The sequence below is a fragment of the Notothenia rossii genome, assembly GCF_949606895.1.
Source record: "Notothenia rossii genome assembly, chromosome: 1".
Taxonomy (NCBI): domain Eukaryota; kingdom Metazoa; phylum Chordata; class Actinopteri; order Perciformes; family Nototheniidae; genus Notothenia; species Notothenia rossii.
Genome location: NC_136912.1, coordinates 981,261 through 1,000,549, shown reverse-complemented (window position 1 = coordinate 1,000,549; position 19,289 = coordinate 981,261). Strand labels below are relative to the sequence as shown.

The 19,289-nt window shown below is 43.2% G+C and overlaps 2 protein-coding genes across 2 annotated transcripts in view; both read right to left on the bottom strand.

Moving 5' to 3' along the window:
- LOC307044790 (dynein heavy chain domain-containing protein 1-like) overlaps positions 1-1,781 on the bottom strand; it is a 48,381-nt gene extending 46,600 nt beyond the window's left edge. Inside the window, exons 1-2 of the mRNA XM_079690171.1 lie at positions 1,621-1,781; positions 417-827 (exon numbers count right to left, since the gene is read on the bottom strand). Of these exons, the coding sequence (XP_079546297.1) occupies positions 417-745 (329 nt within the window). The 5' untranslated portion in view covers positions 746-827; positions 1,621-1,781. The remainder of the gene's footprint in view (positions 1-416; positions 828-1,620) is intronic.
- LOC307032247 (extracellular serine/threonine protein kinase FAM20C-like) overlaps positions 1-17,770 on the bottom strand; it is a 72,329-nt gene extending 54,559 nt beyond the window's left edge. The window contains 10 exon segments of the mRNA XM_079670103.1: positions 2,196-2,305; positions 2,918-3,098; positions 6,521-6,636; positions 6,883-6,975; positions 9,816-9,883; positions 9,885-9,895; positions 12,050-12,225; positions 12,491-12,677; positions 13,119-13,387; positions 17,637-17,770. Of these exon segments, the coding sequence (XP_079526229.1) occupies positions 2,196-2,305; positions 2,918-3,098; positions 6,521-6,636; positions 6,883-6,975; positions 9,816-9,883; positions 9,885-9,895; positions 12,050-12,225; positions 12,491-12,677; positions 13,119-13,387; positions 17,637-17,647 (1,222 nt within the window). The 5' untranslated portion in view covers positions 17,648-17,770.
- Positions 17,771-19,289: the final 1,519 nt, after the last annotated feature.

The following is a 19,289-nucleotide window of genomic DNA, read 5'->3' as shown; positions in this document are numbered from 1 at the left end:
CAGCAACATATTTAACATTAGATAAATAAGGAATCTGTCAAAGCTCTGGGAGGAAAGTGAGAAAAGTATTTGGTGATCATTTTGAGTATTGCTTCTTCACAGCCCTCCACTTTCAAATAAATGATACTGTACGTTGTCATATATTCACTGTACTACTTTCTTTTATGTTTCTTCTTTTGTTTAATGTGAAATTGTTTATAAAACATTTGCTTTTTATAACCTTTCTATTCGTTATCGTTATCCTACATAATCACTTATATGTTCCTGGCTATAAACCTGATTCTGAGAAAACTTCAAATCAGACTCAAAGTTCAGATCAGCAGAATTATTATTTGGACTTGCCTCTCACAGATTTGAAGTGAAGACACTCATACCCAATATGTTTTTAATATAAGAATGAATTCAAGTCTCAGTACCTGTGTGCTGTGCTCTCATCAGGAGCTCTGATGGGGATGTCGGCCCCCAGCGCCGAGGCCATCATTCGGGGTCCTTCGCTCCACTTTGTGTCCCCTCTGGCTCTCTGAGGTCCGACCTGTGCGATGAGGCGGGGGAGATCCACCACAGAGAGAGGTCTGTCAGAGGGGAGAGGGGGGAGGCTGAAGAGAGGCCTGGGCACTGAGAGAGGAGGGGGTTCAGGGGAGAGAGGAGGAAGAAGAGTCCCCTTCTTCACCCTGGATCCAGACCTGGAGATGTGTTTGCTTTGAGAGGCTCCATCCGGGGATCTCTTCTCTGAGTTAGCTAACATGCTGCTCACCTCTCTGTGAACACCATCAGGAGGTTAGCTAATACAAACTGTGTGTTGGAGGTCTACATTTACTCTGGTATATCTGAAAGACAAATCAAAAAGAGAAATACATGAAGCGTGAATCATTGGCATGTAGGAACTATCCTGTGTCGTGTGAACAAGCCACAAAGCACATAGACATAGAGATACAGATGTACATTAAGTTAGCTTTGTCTACAGAACAAGTTCTTTACTGTAACCAACAATTACTAAATTAAATAGCATCAAAACCCAATGATAAATGATTTGTGGTCTAAAAAAGCATTCTATCAAAATGCTGCTTTAACAAACCCTTGGGATAAATCAAGTCTATCTATCTCTTATAAATGCTGAACATATAAACACATTGGTGCCTTTTTCACTGCACAAAGACTACTTTGACTGTAGTACTTTGACTATATTTGACTACACAGTGAATACTATACCTCAAGTACTTTCACTACATATTACTGTAGAGCCAATACTTTTAGTTCAAGTGCTTTTACTATATTTTACCAAACAATGAATACTATACCTTAAGTACTTTCACTACATATTACTGTACAGCCAATACACTTCAAGTGCTTTTACGATATTTGACCAAACAATGAATACTATACCTTAAGTACTTTCACTACATATTACTGTACAGCCAATACTTTTACAACTACATTTACTTCAAGAACTTTAAATACATTTCATAGCAAAATGAGGACGTCTCATTTAAATATTCCACTTCAACTACATTGTATTTCAAATGAATAAATAAAGTTAGCTAACACTTTGTGGTAGCTAACGCCAGCTAGCTCTCCTAGCAGCGTGAATCAGAGCCGTTACTCTCTCTCTCTGTTTCTCACCTGCTGTTTAAACACGGCTGAACTCCAGGTAACGTCTCCACGGTGGTAAGAAAACACTTAGTGGCGTTTCTAAAGTTAAAAAAAGTACTTTAAATCAGCTCTCTAGCTAACAGGAGGAGGACAACAAACTATCTTCAGACTTTCGTACCTGTCGTCTGCCGTCAGGGAGTAGCCATGGAGACGGATCGTTGCCATGGTAACTGTCAGTTAACTCCAGAAGTAAGGGAACGTCACGTGGTTTTCAAACTGCTAATATTCGATTTACGAGTTTATTTATCCCGTATGAGCCGGTAAGAGTCAGTAAGAGCCGGTGAGAGTTGGTAAGAGTCGGTAAAACCACAGGAAAATCCAGTTAAATTGAAATCAGAGCAGTGCAGGAACTCCTCAAAAGTGTTTCCTAAACTTCCTGGGTAAAAACTCTTAGAGGTCAAAGCGTAGTTTGAGTATTTTCTGAGGCACAAACATACTTTTTAACATTTTTCATATTTTAAAGGTTTTGGCCATAGAATTTAATATGTGATTTAATATGAAGCCAACACCAATAAGGCGTTTAAAATGCTCTGATTGCTACGTACTCATCAGGAAGTCCAGAATCACCAAATCCATGAAGTCCAGCAGCCGCGTGCCTTTGTTATATGGAGGGGTCTTTTTCACTGAGGAGCAGTAATCTGGGTCTGTCTCCCACCTGAACACACATCAATTAACTCAACACTACATTCAGTGTACCACTTTAATGCATGAAAAAAGGCCTTAATCTCGCCAGTCAAAGTGTTTTCCATTTCATTTAACTGAAAAATAAACCCTTACTTTGCCAATTCTCATTTTCTGCAACACACAATATTCAGATGCCAGAATGACATCTTATTTTGATCCATTTTAAATCCTTCTTTGGTCTCATATTTGGGCTTTAAGGTTTAGGGGAGGAGATATGTTGCTGCAAAAGGACATTAACAAAAGCATTCATCTGTTTGCTAATTAATTATCTAACATATCATATTCCATTTACTTGTAGACTCTTCTTGCACTATTTCTATTTTTTCAAATGTTGGCCACTTTGTGATGTCATAACGATGTTTTGTCTTGTGTAACCATTAGCCAATCACCAACCAAGGTATCTGTACTTCTGCTTGAGTAAAGGATGTGTGTACTTTTGCCATGTGCACAGGACAATAAAGCCTTGAATCATGAATCTTAAGGGACTCCAGATGGCTAAAAAAGTACTGAAAATGACCCCAAAGAGACAGAAAGGACCTACAAAGGAAATGTAATGAATTATTATTATTATTATAATGATTACTTGGCCCTCTTGCTGCGGCTGTAGGAGCGTCTCCAGGGGGACCTCCAGGTGCGGCGGGGGGCCAGGGAGAGGTCGGGCAGCATGACCCCCAGAGAGGCCTCCATCAGGCGGGGCCGACCACACACTGCGTGCTCCGTGGAGCAGTAGTACGAACAATGGCCGTAGAAACACACACTGCCCACTGGGGGGCGCCACAGGGGAACACAGGTATGGAGAGAAGGAGAGAGAATAAGAAGAGCATTCAAAGACATACTTTACATTACATTTAGCCAGGGGTCCAGTTATGTGGGAGCCAATGGGAGGAGAGAGTGGGCTGCTGCTGTGTGTGTGTGTGTGTGTGTGTGTGTGTGTGTGTGTGTGTGTGTGTGTGTGTGTGTGTGTGTGTGTGTGTGTGTGTGTGTGTGTGTGTGTGTGTGTGTGTGTGTGTGTGTGTGTGTGTGTGTGTGTGTGTGTGTGTGTGTGTGTGTGTTGGAACCATGCATTTAGCTGACCCTTTTATCCAAAGCGACGTACAATAAGTGCAATACACCATAAAGACTGAAACTCAGGACAACAGCAACAACAGCTGTTATATTTACTTAAACTGTAATTTACCTCAGGCCCAAAGCAGACTCTATGCATTACATTAATGCAAACAATGTTGACAATATCTGTTCTTTTACTGCACATATTTTATATTTTATTCTATTTCAATGTAAATACTGCTATATTTTATTTTGCTATTTTTGTAATATTTTTTGTTATGTTATTAACATTTTCTAAAAACAGTTCTCTACCTGTGTTTTTAATTTTTGTCTTAATTATACACCACGGCATCAAGTCAAATTCCTCGTACGTGTCAACCTACCTGGTGATAAACCTGATTCTGATTCTTCTAAACAAACAATAAACCCTAAAGATTCAAACTCAGGACAACAACAAGAACAGCTGATATATTTACTTCAACAAACAAGACCATTGCCAGTGCTTCTGCATCAGGTGAACTCTTACGTGATCAATGAACAAGCGAAACAGGTTTTTTTTCAAGATGTGTAAACTCTCCGCTGTCCTGATATCAGTGGGAAGCTAAGAGTTATCGTTATTGGACAGAAAAAGGCTTCTTTAACCCTCCTGTGTTCGGGTCAAATCCGACCGATTCACTACTTTCATCATTCTGTGTTGTGTTTTACATGTGATTGCTTTAAGGCCTTATGATATGCTCCACAGTAGCACCTGAATATATATATATATATTTTTTTTTTTTTCTTTTTATTTAACCTTTATTTAACCAGGATAGGTCTCATTGAGATTAAAAATCTCTTTTTCAAGAGAGTCCTGGCCCAAGAATGGTAACAGCACAGTTTCAGACAGTTTTACAGTTACAAACAATTACAAAACACACAATCACAGCACAGTCATACACCAAGTTTAGCCAAAGCATTTACAGACACAGCGGCCTGCTTCGAGGTCAGTTAAAGTTGCTTTGAGTGTTTCTAATGAGACCAGCTCTCTGAGTTTCAGCTCAGTTTGAAGCAGGTTCCAAGCTTGAGGGGCAGCGTAACTGAACGCCCTTTTCCCAAGTTCAGTGCGGACCTTTGGTACAGTTAAAAGGAAAAAGTTCTCTGAGCGAAGCCGATAGGATCCAGTGCATTTTTTATTTATGTACATACTTAGATAAGGGGGAAGAGCACCAAGAATAGCCTTATATATAAGGATGTGCCAATGTTTCAGTCTACGCGTGGTCAGGGAAGACCATCCAACACGAGTGTATAGATTGCAGTGGTGCGTCAAGGATCTGAGGTTTGTGATGAATATCAGTGCACCGTGGTAGACGGTGTCCAGCGAGTGAAGGCACTGAGAAGATGCATTCATATAAACCACATCTCCATAATCCAGCACAGACAGAAAGGTTGCAGACACTAGTCTCTTTTTGGCCTCATAGGAAAAACAAGACTTGTTTCTAAAGAAAAAACCTAATTTTATTCTTAATTTTTTCAAGAGTTCCACAATGTGTGGTTTAAAAGAGAGCGAATTGTCAATTATAATTCCAAGATACTTATACTGCAACACAGATTCAACCTCCGTCCCCTGCAAGGTGGTGATAAACTCGCTAATCACCACTTTCATTGACTTTTGAGTGGTTTAGTCATCTTTGTAACACCTATCATGCTCCCACCAGAGGAGATGAATGGGTGACCCTGGATCATTCACTGCAGTTCATGTACACCAGTATCCTGAGACATTGAAAACATGGAGATGTGCTCCAGTTCATCTTTGTGTGTTGAGGGCTTTAATCACTTTCTTTTAGGAGAGAGTTGTTCTTACAGTTTGTCTTAAGTTTGTTTTGCTAATTGTCTTTATTTTTGATTAATTAAAACATTAACTTTCACAAATCACTTTCCTCTATTTTTCTCCCGGTTATTTTTATATGTTGTAACTTCCCTTGGTACCCCTAGTTTAGGAGGGAACGTAGCACTGTTCAATAACCTTCGGTGATGATTAATGGTTTTTATGTTGATGTGCCAGCAGACCACCAGACTCATCCCTCAGGCCATAACTGCTAAACACCCAAACTATTTAAAGAACATCCATAACATTCATCTGTTTGCAACTTAAATATATTCCAATTACTGTAATTTTCGGACTATAAGCCGCACCTGAATATAAACCGCAGCAGCGACATACCACTCTCGGTTCCACTTGTACTTTTGCGCGCTACCTGTCTCACTCTTTTCCGGCCTCCAGCTTTTCCTGCTGGAACCCGCCGCTTAAAGGTGGGGGTCCGCGGACCGGCCATAGAGCCCATAGAGTTAAAGGTGTTGGCCGTTAGCTGTACAAATCCATAGATTAGCCGCACCGTTATATAAACCACAGCGTCGAAAAATAGGGAAAAAGGCGCGGCTTATAGTCCGAAAATTACGGTACTTGTATATAGACTCTCCTTGCACTATTTATATTCTACTTTATTGTGTTGCTCTGTTGGAGAAGCCTGTGACAGCCTGATCTACACTAACTACTAACAGGTACCATGGGGGACAGGAATTAGTTCTGGTTTCAAGACCCTGGTTCATGGAGGACACCAAACAAGTCCTAGAAAGACAAGGTCAACTTAACTAATGTGCATTTAAGTAAACTCTTGAAGTAAACGGTTATTTTGTGTTTTTTTGTAATTATTGAGTGTTCTTACATTTGAATGTGTGTTTCTTTATTCCTCAGGACTGTGGGAAACAGTATTTAGATCTTTCTGTGTGTACAAACATCTTTTGAGATTGACAATAAAGTTGACTTTGACTTTGACTGATTTGATACAGAGGAATAGTTTCAGCGAACACTAAAAGGTACCGTGGGGTCAGATTAGAATTCTCCAAAGGGGGGTTCGTTTAGCGGGGAACACTTGAAATAAGAAAGTAGAAAGAAAGGGAGGTCAAAGAAAACTATTTCTGCTAAAAAGTGAGCGATGTCAGCTCAACATTTCTGGTGTATCTCACACTGCACTGAGACGTGATGATCAGTGGAGGATCAGAGGAGGATCAGAGGGTCACTGGAGGGTCAGTGGAGGGTCAGTGGAGGGTCAGAGGGTCACTGGAGGGTCAGTGGATCAGTGGGGGGGAGAGTGAGCGGTACCTGGGGAGGTGAAGAAGGTCCGAGCCAGTCTACGGTCTGTCGTCACATCCTTAATTTCCTCCACAACATCCACCAGCCTCCCAACAACAGGGGGGATTCTCCTGAAGCCCAGCACCCTGAGGGGGAGGAGGGGGGGGGGTTATTTGTTTGTTAAATACAGTGAAAAGAGGAAGAGAGGAGAGGAGGAGGAATCAAGGAAAAGGCCAAAGGTGTCAGGGAACCACCTGGATCCCTACCTATGAAATGTCACCATACAGACAATGAAGACCGACACACATTGACAAGATGAAAACAAAAGATGACTGTCTATAAAAAGAAGTTGACAAAGAGACGCTCTGACGCAGAGCTGAGAGCGTGTTTACCTGTCCAGGTGAAACGCTGCGATCTCTGCGTTGTGTCTCTCAAAGTCTGAGAAGTAGTACAGGTTGTAGTTGGTTTCCTCATCTCTCTCCTGCCTGTCAGACACATTCAACATGACTTTAATGCATTTTGAGATCAAGTTAAACCTCCTTTTCCTGCTTGAAGCTTTGAATAGAGCTGGGGACATATTGACATGTCAAATATTATGAAATGAGACTAGACATCGTCTTAGATTTCAGATATCATAATATAATATATGTGTCCTTTCCTGGTTTTAAAGGTCCCATGTCTCATGGTCCTCTCTACTGATCATAACTCCATTGTTGAGGTCTACTAGAATAGATTCACATTGTTCAATGTTCCAAACTCACATTGGTTTCTCATCCAGCATCTCTGTATAGTCTGTGTGTTCACTCTGTCCTACACGGCTTGTTGGAGCTCCTGCCCCCCCCCCCCCCCTGTGAGCCCACTGTGCTCTGATTGGTCGGCTCACCCACTCTGTTCTGATGAGTCCACCACCGTTACAGCTGATCATCAGTGATTATGTGTTACAATGGTGTTAGCAACCAGAAGATGACACCAGTAAGACAAACAGATGAGAATGCTGCGTGGGGTCTGGGTGCCGTGTTGGCGGGACGTTGGGGGGCTCGCTGCTCCGCCCTTTGAGACTCGAGGAGCGGACAGTGTGAGCTGGATTACTGCTGTCGTTTCCTGGTTGCTGCGTGGGGTCTGCGAGACAACGAGACACCGTGGGACTCAGCCTGAACTCAGCCTGAGCACACACACGTGAGTGTGTGGCGAACTCTGTGCGGAGATCCACGGAGCCGCAGCTGAGAAAAGATAAGGCTGAGTGTGTGTGTGTGTGTGTGTGTGTGTGTGTGTGTGTGTGTGTGTGTGTGTGTGTGTGTGTGTGTGTGTGTGTGTGTGTGTGTGTGTGTGTATGGTTACGTCACTATACTCAGGAAGTAAAAAAATGGAAAAAGAGAAATGTCCAAGGAGGCGTTCTGGGGCAGCACAGACAGGTCTTCTCTGTGTTAGAGTTTTACTCCTACAGGGTGTACTCTGAGGGTTTGTGATGTGAAGCTGAGCGTTGAGCGGCCCGACTAAGCAAGGAGGCAGAACGTCCAAATACAACCGGGCATTTATTAAATCATGGGCACATGATTTACAGCCTCAATATGACTGTTACCCGTGAACACAGTCACCAGCCACAAGGATCTCACACACACTACCTGTCCACTGACAGGGAAAACAGAGTCTAAACACACACACACTAATCAGGCCAATAAGACACAGGTGGGGGGGGGGAGGAGAAAACACAGGGCACCAGGTGAACACAATCACCAGCCACAGACAAAACGGGAGGGGGAACACTTTCAAACTAAACCACATGTGTAATATTACAAGGCCCGAAGCCGCCAGTCCACAGTGACTCTGCACACTGTTTACATGCAGCAAACGGGGACAACACACAAGGGTAATAATCAGAAAGCATGACATGGGACCTTTAAAAGCTGAGTTACAGTAAAGAGATGTCAGTTTCTGAACTACAAGACCTTTCCCTTATTTGCCTTTACTTATTTATTCATTAAATCCACATTACTGATGACTATTTATCAAATTCTCATGGGATTTGTTTTTTGTAAAAGCGTCAATATTGCAAATGACAATGTTGCAAGATCAATATTAAAGGTCCCGTGTCATGCTTTTCTGGTTATTACCCTTGTGTGTTATGTAGCTGTTTCTGCATGTAAACGGTCTGCAGTCACAAACCCTAAAAGTACACCCTGTAGGAGTAAAACTCTAACACAGAGAAGACCTGTCTGTGCAGCCCTCCTTGGACATTTTCTTTTTCCCTTTTTTTCTTCCGGGAACCAAGTGACGTAACGACAATCCAAATGGACCAATCCGCGGACCTCCTCACACACACACACTCAGCCAGCCTTATTTTTCTCAGCTGCAACTCAGCGGATTTCTCAGCCTGGACTCAGCCTGAGACAGCGGGACACGGCGAGGCCCGGCCAAGGCAGCCAGGCTGCGGGTGTGTGTGTGTGCTCCGTCCGAGCTCGGGCCTCGCCGTGTCCCGCCGTCCCGCAGACCCCACGCAGCAACCAGGGAACAACACCAGTAAGCCAGCTCACACTGTCCGCTCCAGCAGCGAGCCCCGCAACGTCCCGCCAACACGGCACCCAGACCCCACGCAGCATTCTCATCTGTTTGTCTTTGTCATTGTAACACATGATCACTGATGTTCCGCTGTAACGGTGGTGGACTCATCAGAACAGAGTGGGCGAGCTGACCAATCAGAGCACAGTGGGCTCACAGGGAGGGGGGGGGCAGGAGCTCCAACAAGCCGTGTAGGACAGAGAGTGAATACACATACTATACAGAGATGCTGTAGAGAAACCAATGTGAGTTTGGAACATTGAACAATGTGAATCTATTCTAGTAGACCTCAACAATGGAACTATGATCAGTGGAAATGGCCAGGACGTGGGACCTTTAATATATTTGGTCCAAAATATCATATTATATTTTTCTTCATCGTGCCCAGCCCAGCTGCAACGAGCAGTTTATTTCATTGTTGATTAATCAACACATTTATCCTCGATTCATGGGTTTGTCTAGAAAATATGAGAACAAATTTGAGAAAAAAATTATTTTTTACGACCACTCCAGTTAGTAAGAGTTGTCTTTTAAATATCTTGTTTTGTCAGTCAATATATTCACTTTGATATATAATAAGCAGCACCTCTCCAGATTAGAGAGGATAACAACTCATTTAGAATAATTACCTAAAAGATTATTGAATCATCCTAATAATTGCTGAATAATTTCTGTAAAAGTATTTACATAAATAACTAAATATGTTTCCCCTTGTGTTTCTTGTGTTTATTTCCACAGATGATTCTCAGCTGTTGTTTTTCCGACTCACTTCATGGGCTTCAGCAGCGCCTGTCCGTAGTTTGTGAATGTCATCACCAGCTTCAACTGCGTCCCCCCCGGACTTCTGCACTGAAAACCAGCACAGATAATGTTTCCATGGCAACAGTGAACACACACACACTCACACACACACGCACACACACACACACACACACACACACACACACACACACAAATACACACACACGCACACATATGACATGCTGTGACCAAACACATTGGCTATTAATGGACACACTCAAAAACATGTGCGTCATCTCCGACATATAACAGGCCTCAAGTGTGTCACATCTCTTACACACACACACACACACACACACACACACACACACACACACACACACACACACACACACACACACACACACACACACACACGCACACATACACACACACACACACACACACACACACATACACTCACACACACATATACACACACACACACACACACACACACACACACACACACACACACACACACACACACACACACACACACACACACACCACGTCTCCTGCTATATTTAGCGTGACATTGTGTTACATACATTCATTCCCATCAGTGCTCCCAGCATCTCTCATGTGATATAGAGCATCGTCACAAGCGTGCGTCACAGGATTTATCCTCAAAGTTTTTCCTGTACATGATATCCCTTTATCTTTTAGAACGAGATATAATTTCAGTATTTCTTCATCTCTGTTTCAACCTGTTTGTTTAAGGGCTGTCTTCTATTAATCGTTTAGTTGACTGGTCGTTTGTTTCGGTCTTAATCGATTTTTTTAGTCCTTAAGACATTTAGTATTATTTTCATGGTGTTTAACAAATATCCCAAAACTTCACATCTCTGGTAAACAGATCGAGATTCAACATTCAAGTCAGAAATCTGAGAAAATTATATAATTTTTGAGGAATAGTCATAATTCGGAAAAAGAGTCAAAATTCCGGAAAAAAGTTAAAAGAAAAAGTTAAAAGAAATAGAAATTCTAAGAAAAAGTCAAAATTCAGTCAGAAATCTGTAAACACATTTTTTTTGGAGGAACAGTTAAAAGTCTCAGAATAAACATTCTGAAAAAGGTCAGAAATCTTGTCAAATGTGACTGGTGTGTTTGGCTCAAGGGGTAAATGGATGCCTAACGACCAGAGGGTTGGTGGTTCATCTCCCAGCATGGCAAAGTGAATTGTTGTGGGAGGCAAGATGGCGAAAGATGCGTGTGGGTGAAATGGTAAAGATGGCGTGAGTTGGAAGGCCGGTCAACACGATACAGAAGTACAGATGGTACAGACAGGTTCAAACCCCACTGCAGTCAGCATGTCGTTGTGTCCCTGAGACACTTCACCCCAAATTGCTCCTGTGGGGATTGTCCACAGTATTGAGCATGTTAGTCGCTTTGGATAAAAGTGTCTAACAAGTAACATGTGATGTGATGTAATGTAATAGAGGTACAGAGCGTCTGGCCAGCCTTAAGGCCCGGACACACCAAGCCGATTTCGGCCGTCAATAGAGGTCTCGCCGTCGATGAGCATCCTGCCGCCCTTCTCAGATTGGTGTGAAAAAAAGGCAGAATTCTTTAAAAAAAATGCAGAATATTGAGAAAAAGAGTCCGAAAAATTATCTGTAAATGTATTTTGTATGAAATAAAGAAAAACCTGGAAATTCTTAAAAATTCTAAGATTAAAGTCAAATTCCAAAACATTTTAAAACTTTTGGTCACATCCCAAATGTTGTTCTAAGGTGAGCCTCGTCCTCTTCCGTAGGCTGATTTGGAATTTTTTTCTTTTGTTCTTTTTATCCTTAAACACTAGCCTATTCCAGAAAGCTGTTCATGTATACTTGAACTTGGATATTATGACATACTATTCACCTAAATTCAAATTCAAATCCCAACATTGGTTCTCACCTCCTCCGTAGGCTGTTTCATAGATTTAAGCGCTAATGTGGTTTCCAGATGTTTCATTCAGAAATCTGAGAAAATAATATAATTTTTAAGGAAAAGTCAAGATTCGGAAAAATAGTTAAAAATTCCGGAGAAACGTAAAAATTCAACAAAAAAGAAATTCTAAGGAAAATTCAAAATTTAGTCCGAAATCTGGAAAAATAAAAAAATCGGAGGAAACGTTAAAATTCGGAAACAAAGTCCAAATTCCTGAGAAAAAGTAAAAATTCTCCAAAAATTGCTTATAGGTGTTATAAAGCACAGCTATTTTGTTTCGTGTCTCACCTGCGCTGACGACTTTCTGCGTGGCGATCTGCTGAGTCAGCGTCGCCATGTTCTGTTCCCGGTGAGCGAACAGCTGCCAGCGGGAAATACCAAGATGGAAGCGCAGCCAGGGGGGGTGAGAGTCACTGCTGCTGTTCCACCGGACGTCCTCGATATCCTCCTCGCTCGCACTCACCCTGAAACACAACCGGGAGGGAAGTCTGATAACTTTGTGGTACTAGAGAATGGCTGCACGATATATAAGAATAATGTGTGATAACTTCTTCGATAACACATTATTGCGATTAAGAAACAAATATTAAAGTGCAGTCTTTCTGCTGTATTATGCTCAAATGATAACGTCATTTCCAAAATTATAATTTTGAACTAATTGAACATAAACTCAGCAAAATAGGCGAGTTACAAAGTGATAGTAGAGTTGTCAAAGTAGAGACGACTGACCACATCTGGGAGCTCTTGTCACTGGAATGGACTCTTGGTTTGACTTTCAGCAGCCGGTCCTCCTCGGGGACGGGGGGGCCGGGCATGTTGTAGAGAGGATGATCAAAAAGAGCCTCCATCTTCCTCTGATCAGACTCCAGAGATCGCTCAGTGACCGAGGACACGTCCATCGGGACAAATCCACCTCCTTTCAAAGATACAACCCCGTCAGAGTGTTAGCTCACAACCTTTATATATATCCTTTATTTAAACAGGTCTCTTTGAGATTAAAATATATTCTTCAACTAGTTACAACAAATGAACAAAAAACAATACAGGCAGACGAATATCATAAAACATTAAAAAGCAATCACATCGACCAATGTTCTCTGTCCTTTAAGATGGATTTGAATTCCCCCAAGGTCATAAAATACTTTGGCATCCTTACTGGCATCCTTACTGGCATCCTTACTGGCATCCTTACTGGCATCCTTACTAGTATCCTTACTGGTATCCTTACTGGTATCCTTACTAGCATCCTTACTGGCATCCTTACTGGCATCCTTACTAGATTTTCATTGCCATTTCGACACTGTAGCCTAGTGCATATGACAGTAAAACCTTTGAATTTGAAAACTGGCATCCTTACTGGCATCCTTACTGGCATCCTTCCTGGCATCCTTACTGGACGCCTGTCTCCCAGTGGAGGCCTCAGCTGGACCCTCGCTCCCCACTGAGGACTGGTGTTTGTGGGCCAGCTCTCTCAGGATGTTGGTCCTGGGGGTCAGCGGGGGGTCACAGGACTGCTGGTTAATGGGAAGAGAGACAAGCACCAGCAGGAGGTGGAAGAAAACGGTGAAGAAGGCCAAGGAAAGACAGATTGTCCTGGAGCGATAGCGCATTCGTAACATCGTCCTGCTGAGGGAAGGCAGGAGGAGAAAGGAGTTGAGAAAGATTTAAAAGAAAACATGTTAGTAGAGTATGAGAACAAGCTATATGGCGGGGGGCAACGTATTCTCAATCAACGATTTGTGAGATATCTTTAAAAATATATTCCGTATTTCTTGTGTCCAGATCACTTTACCAATTTGTGCTTGTAGTGTAAGTCATGCAGTATTTTCAAAACTCTTCACACGCAACTGCTCGGTTAGTTTACTACTTGTTTAGGTTATGGAAAGGATTGTGTTTTGAGTTAAGAATAACGAAGTTACTTATAAATATAAATGATCTCTGACTTCTGGATTTACATGGCACACTAACAACGTCCTGTTTGAATGGTAAACCCTCAATTTGCAAAACAAGGTGAAAACTCAGGCAATTAAAGGTCAATATCCAACTTTTAAACAATTAAGGTCATTGGGTTACCGTTTACCATTGGAGGTCAATGACTAACGTTAACCACTGGAGGTCAATGCCTAACGATAACTACTGGAGGTCAACGCCTAACGTTTACCACTGGAGGTCAACGCCTAACGTGGTCAACGCCTAACGTTAACTACTGGAGGTCAACGCCTAACGTGGTCAATGCCTAAAGTTAACCACTGGAGGTCAATGCCTAACGTTAACCACTGGAGGTCAACGCCTAACATAGTCAATACCTAATGTTAACCATTGGAGATCAACGCCTAACGTTAACCACTAGAAGTCTATGCCTAACGTTTACCACTGGAGGTCAATGGCTAATGTGGTCAATGCCTAACGTCAACCATTGGCGGTCAACGCCTAATGTTAACCATTGGAGGTCAATGCCTAACGTCAACCATTGGCGGTCAACGCCTAATGTTAACCAATGGAGGTCAATGCCTAACGTTAACCACTGGAGGTCAACGCCTAACGTGGTCAACGCCTAACGTTAACCACTGGAGGTCAACGCCTAACGTGGTCAATGCCTAAAGTTTACCACTGGAGGTCAATGCCTAACGTTAACCACTGGAGGTCAACACCTAACGTAGTCAATACCTAACGTTAAACATTGGAGATCAACGCCTAACGTTAACCACTGGAGGTCAATGCCTAACGTTAACCACTAGAAGTCTATGCCTAACGTTTACCACTGGAGGTCAATGCCTGATGTTAACCACTGGAGGTCAATGGCTAATGTGGAGCCTAACGTCAACCGTTGGCGGTCAACGCCTAATGTTAACCACTGGAGGTCAACGCCTAATGTTAACGACTGTAGGTCAACGCCTAATGTTAACCACTGGAGGTCAATGCCTAACGTTAACCACTGGAAGTCAACGCCTAACGTTAACCACTGGAGGTCAATGCCTAACATGGTCAATGCCTAACGTTAACCACTGGATGTCAACGCCTAACGTTAACCACTGGAGGTCAATGCCTAACGTTAACCACTGGAGGTCAATGCCTAACGTTTACCACTGGAGGTCTATGCCTAACGTTAACCATTGGAGGTCTATGCCTAACGTTAAATACTGGAGGTCAATGCCTAACGTTTACCACTGGAGTTCTATGCCTAACGTTTACCACTGGAGGTCAAAGCCTAACGTCAACCACTGGACGCCTATGCCTAACGTTAACCATTGGAGGTCAATGCCTAACGTTAACCATTGGAGGTCAACGCCTAACGTTAACCACTGAAGGTCAATGCCTAACATGGTCAATGCCTAACGTTAACCATTGGAGGTCAACGTCTAACGTTAACCACTGGAGGTCAACGCCTAACATGGTCAATGCCTAACGTTAACCATTGGAGGTCAACGTCTAACGTTAACCACTGGAGGTCAACGCCTAACGTTAACCACTGGAGGTCTATGCCTAACGTTAACTACTGGAGGTCAATGCCTAACGTTTACCACTGGAGGTTAACGCCTAACGTTTACCACTGGAGGTCTATGCCTAACGTTAACTACTGGAGATCAATGCCTAACGTTAACCACTGGAGGTCAAAGCCTAATGTCAACCACTGGACGCATATGCCTAACGTTAACCATTGGAGGTCAACGCCTAACGTTTACCACTGGAGGTCACTGCCTAAAGTTAACCACTGGAGGTCAACGCCTAACGTAGTCAATACCTAACGTTAACAATTGGAGGTCAACGCCTGACGTTAACCACTGGAGGTCAATGCCTAATGTGGTCAATGCCTAACGTTAACCATTGGCGGTCAACGCCTAACGTTAACCACTGGAGGTCAACGCCTAACGTTAACCACTGGAGGTCAATGCCTAACGTTTACCACTGGAGGTCAATGCCTAATGTGGTCAATGCCTAACGTCAACCATTGGCGGTCAACGCCTAACGTTAACCACTGGAGGTCAACGCCTAACGTTAACCACTGGAGGTCAATGCCTAACGTCAACCATTGGCGGTCAACGCCTAACGTTAACCACTGGAGGTCAACGCCTAACGTTAACCACTGGAGGTCAATGCCTAACGTTAACCACTGGCGGTCAATGCCTAACGTTAACCACTGGAGGTCAATGCCTAACATGGTCAAGGCTTAACGTTAACCACTGGAGGTCAACGTCTAACGATAACCACTGGAGGTCAACGCCTAATGTTTACCACTGGGGGTCAACGCCTAACGTGGTCAATGCCTAACGTTAACCATTGGAGGTCAACGCCTAACGTTAACCACTGGAGGTCAATGCCTAACGTTAACCACTGGAGGTCAATGCCTAACGTTAACCACTAGAAGTCTATGCCTAACGTTTACCACTGGAGGTCAATGCCTAACGTTTACCACTGGAGGTCAATGCCTAACGTTAACCACTAGAAGTCTATGCCTAACGTTTACCACTGGAGGTCAATGCCTAACGTTAACCACTGGAGGTCAATGCCCAACGTTTACCACTGGAGGTCTATGCCTAACATTAACCACTGGAGGTCAATGCCCAACGTTAACCACTGGAGGTCAATGCCCAACGTTAACCACTGGAGGTCTATGCCTAATGTTAACCATTGGAGGTCTATGCCTAACGTTAACCACTGGAGATCAATGCCTAACGTTAACCACTGGAGGTCAATGCCTAACGTTAACCACTGGAGGTCAATGCCTAACGTTAACCACTGGAGGTCAATGCCTAACGTTAACCACTGGAGATCAATGCCTAACGTTAACCACTGGAGGTCAATGCCTAACGTTAACCACTGGAGGTCAATGCCTAACGTTAACCACTGGAGGTCAATGCCCAACGTTTGCCACTGGAGGTCAATGCCCAACGTTTGCCACTGGAGGTCAATGCCTAACGTTAACCACTAGAAGTCTATGCCTAACGTTTACCACTGGAGGTCAATGCCTAACGTCAACAATTGGCGGTCAATGCCTAACGTTAACCACTGGAGGTTGATAACTACTGTAAGCATATCTATTGGTCAAGGCTAAACCCTAACCCTAACCACTGGAGGTCAATACTCAACCTTAACCATTGGAAGTCAATTACGAACCTCAACCTTTAGAGGGCAATTTCTAACTCTAATCATCTGAGGATATTTTTACAAATTGAGTTCACCATCTAGACACAAACACAGGTGTTCCCTGGGTGAAGGTCCTGTGTTTAAGGATCCTGCCCACCTCCCTTTGTTAACTTCTTCTCAACTCTTTATTCTTTATTGTTTCAAGATTAAATGAAAGACATACACATTGACTTCTTTCAATATAACAAAAATAACAGTGCTTTCATTTTTGTAGATACTCCTACCCTTCTCATTTGAACTCAATGCACAAAATCCTCTCATATGTCCAGAGAAGAAAAGTAAATTTACTCACAGTTACTTTCTTTCTTTCTTGTAAAATATTTGTTGTAACCCCGCTGGTGTTTTAGTTTCCTAGTGCAATAAGACGAGACCATCCAGTACAGCTTTCACCTGGATGTTTATACTTTTCTCTACTTCTGCTCCCAGGCTCAGGTATGGAGCGCTGCCAGGTTACAGTGACACGGATCAATGTGTTTACTCTCTTTTTCCAGCCAGTTTATTTGTCCTGTGTGTCTTTTTCTAGGTGCCAGCTACACAACTTTTTTTATACAATGTCTGATAATCCATAAACCAGGTCATTTCAGTGAAGAGTTTGGCTGAAAAAAAACACAAAAACTTAAATGGAAAGTCCTTTTAATTCTAAATGTGATACTTAAGAGGCAAACAATAACATGTATTAATCCACATAGTGAGCACTTTTTACTTTTGCAGTGAGTAAGAGAGTAGTTACTTTGAATGCATGACTTTTACTTGTAGTATGACAGGAGACAGATATCAGACACCCCCTGCATGGCCACGTAGCACCCCCACACAGGATCCGACCCAGAGCCAGTTTTGTGCAGACAGTCCCTCCAGACAACCAAACAAGCAGCAAGGAGCAACATCTGGGAAGATGAATGGCAAAGAAATGACACACGAGCTCTTGAATGGCTGGACAGAGGAATCACACCAACAGAAAGCCTCGCTCGTGGCCACGACCTTGGCTGGACAACCTGGAAGTCACTTAGTAGATTGCGTGTGGAACAGGGGAGGTGCAAGGCACTGATGAAAGTGTGGAACTGCACCACAGAAGACACATGCAGCTGTGGATCAGTGCAGACAAAGTCCCACCTACTGGAATGTGCCGATGCCCCCAGGTGCAGTCCAGAAGACCTGGCAGAACCTACGCCATCAGCTGTGGCCTGTGCCCGATACTGGCAGAACAAAATGTGAGATTGCTACGGACTCGAAGAAGAAGACTTGTAGTATTAATACTTGAAATATGTAAATAAAAGATCTGAGTACATCTTCAACCACTGTGTAACACCACTGGAAGACACATGAAGAAACACACACAGGCAGGGAGGGAGCATCAGTCAGTGTGTGTGTGGAAATGTAGACATACTGAATTAATGCAGTGTGTTTCTGAGAAAGCTGCTTCATATTCTGAGAAGGTTTGACTTTGATTCAGACCTCAGACAGCGTCCCTCAGGACACACTGTGAAGAGAGTGTGTGTGTGTGTGTGTGTGTGTGTGTGTGTGTGTGTGTGTGTGTGTGTGTGTGTGTGTGTGTGTGTGTGTGTGTGTGTGTGTGTGTGTGTGTGTGTGTGTGTGTGTGTGTGTGTGTGTGTGTGTGTGTGTGTGTGTGTGTGTGTGTGTGTGTGTGTGTGTGTGTGTGTGTGTGTGTGTGTGTGTGTGTGTGTGTGTGTGTGTGTGCGCGCACAGGCATCTTTAGTGTTTTAAAAAAGGAGAAGCTAGCAGCTCACAGAACTTGACAGAGACAAAAGAGACTCGCTGATGGAGAGAAAGTGAGTTTTGAGAGTTTTGAGACTCAGAGTTCAGAATGTCGCTTCAGGACACGATGAGTTAGAGAGTTATTTGAACATCACTCCTGGGCTTTTGTTTATTAGGAAAGGAGAAATAATCCAATATTAATGTGTGTGTTTGTCTGCGGGATTGTGTGTGTTTGTGTGTGTGTGTGTGTGTGTGTGTGTGTGTGTGTGTGTGTGTGTGTGTGTGTGTGTGTGTGTGTGTGTGTGTGTGTGTGTGTGTGTGTGTGTGTGTGTGTGTGTGTGTGTGTGTGTGTGTGTGTGTGTGTGTGTGTGTGTGTGTGTGTGTGTGTGTGTGTGTGTGTGTGTGTGTGTGTGTGTGTGTGTGGACTGAATATGAGTGTGTGTTCCCGCAAGTAAAAGATCTGAGAGAGTTTTATCAAAATGCATGTCATGTAATTCAATATAATATCTTACCTATGTCACTATTACCTCATTCACACCAACGCAACTCCGGTTCAAGCTCCGTGCTAGAGCTTTTCAGGTTCAGAACCGGTTCTTCGGTTTAGCTCCGGCTCTTTTCACACCGCCCAGAGTCCGACTGGTGCTGCGTCATCGTTTGCGTCATGACGTAA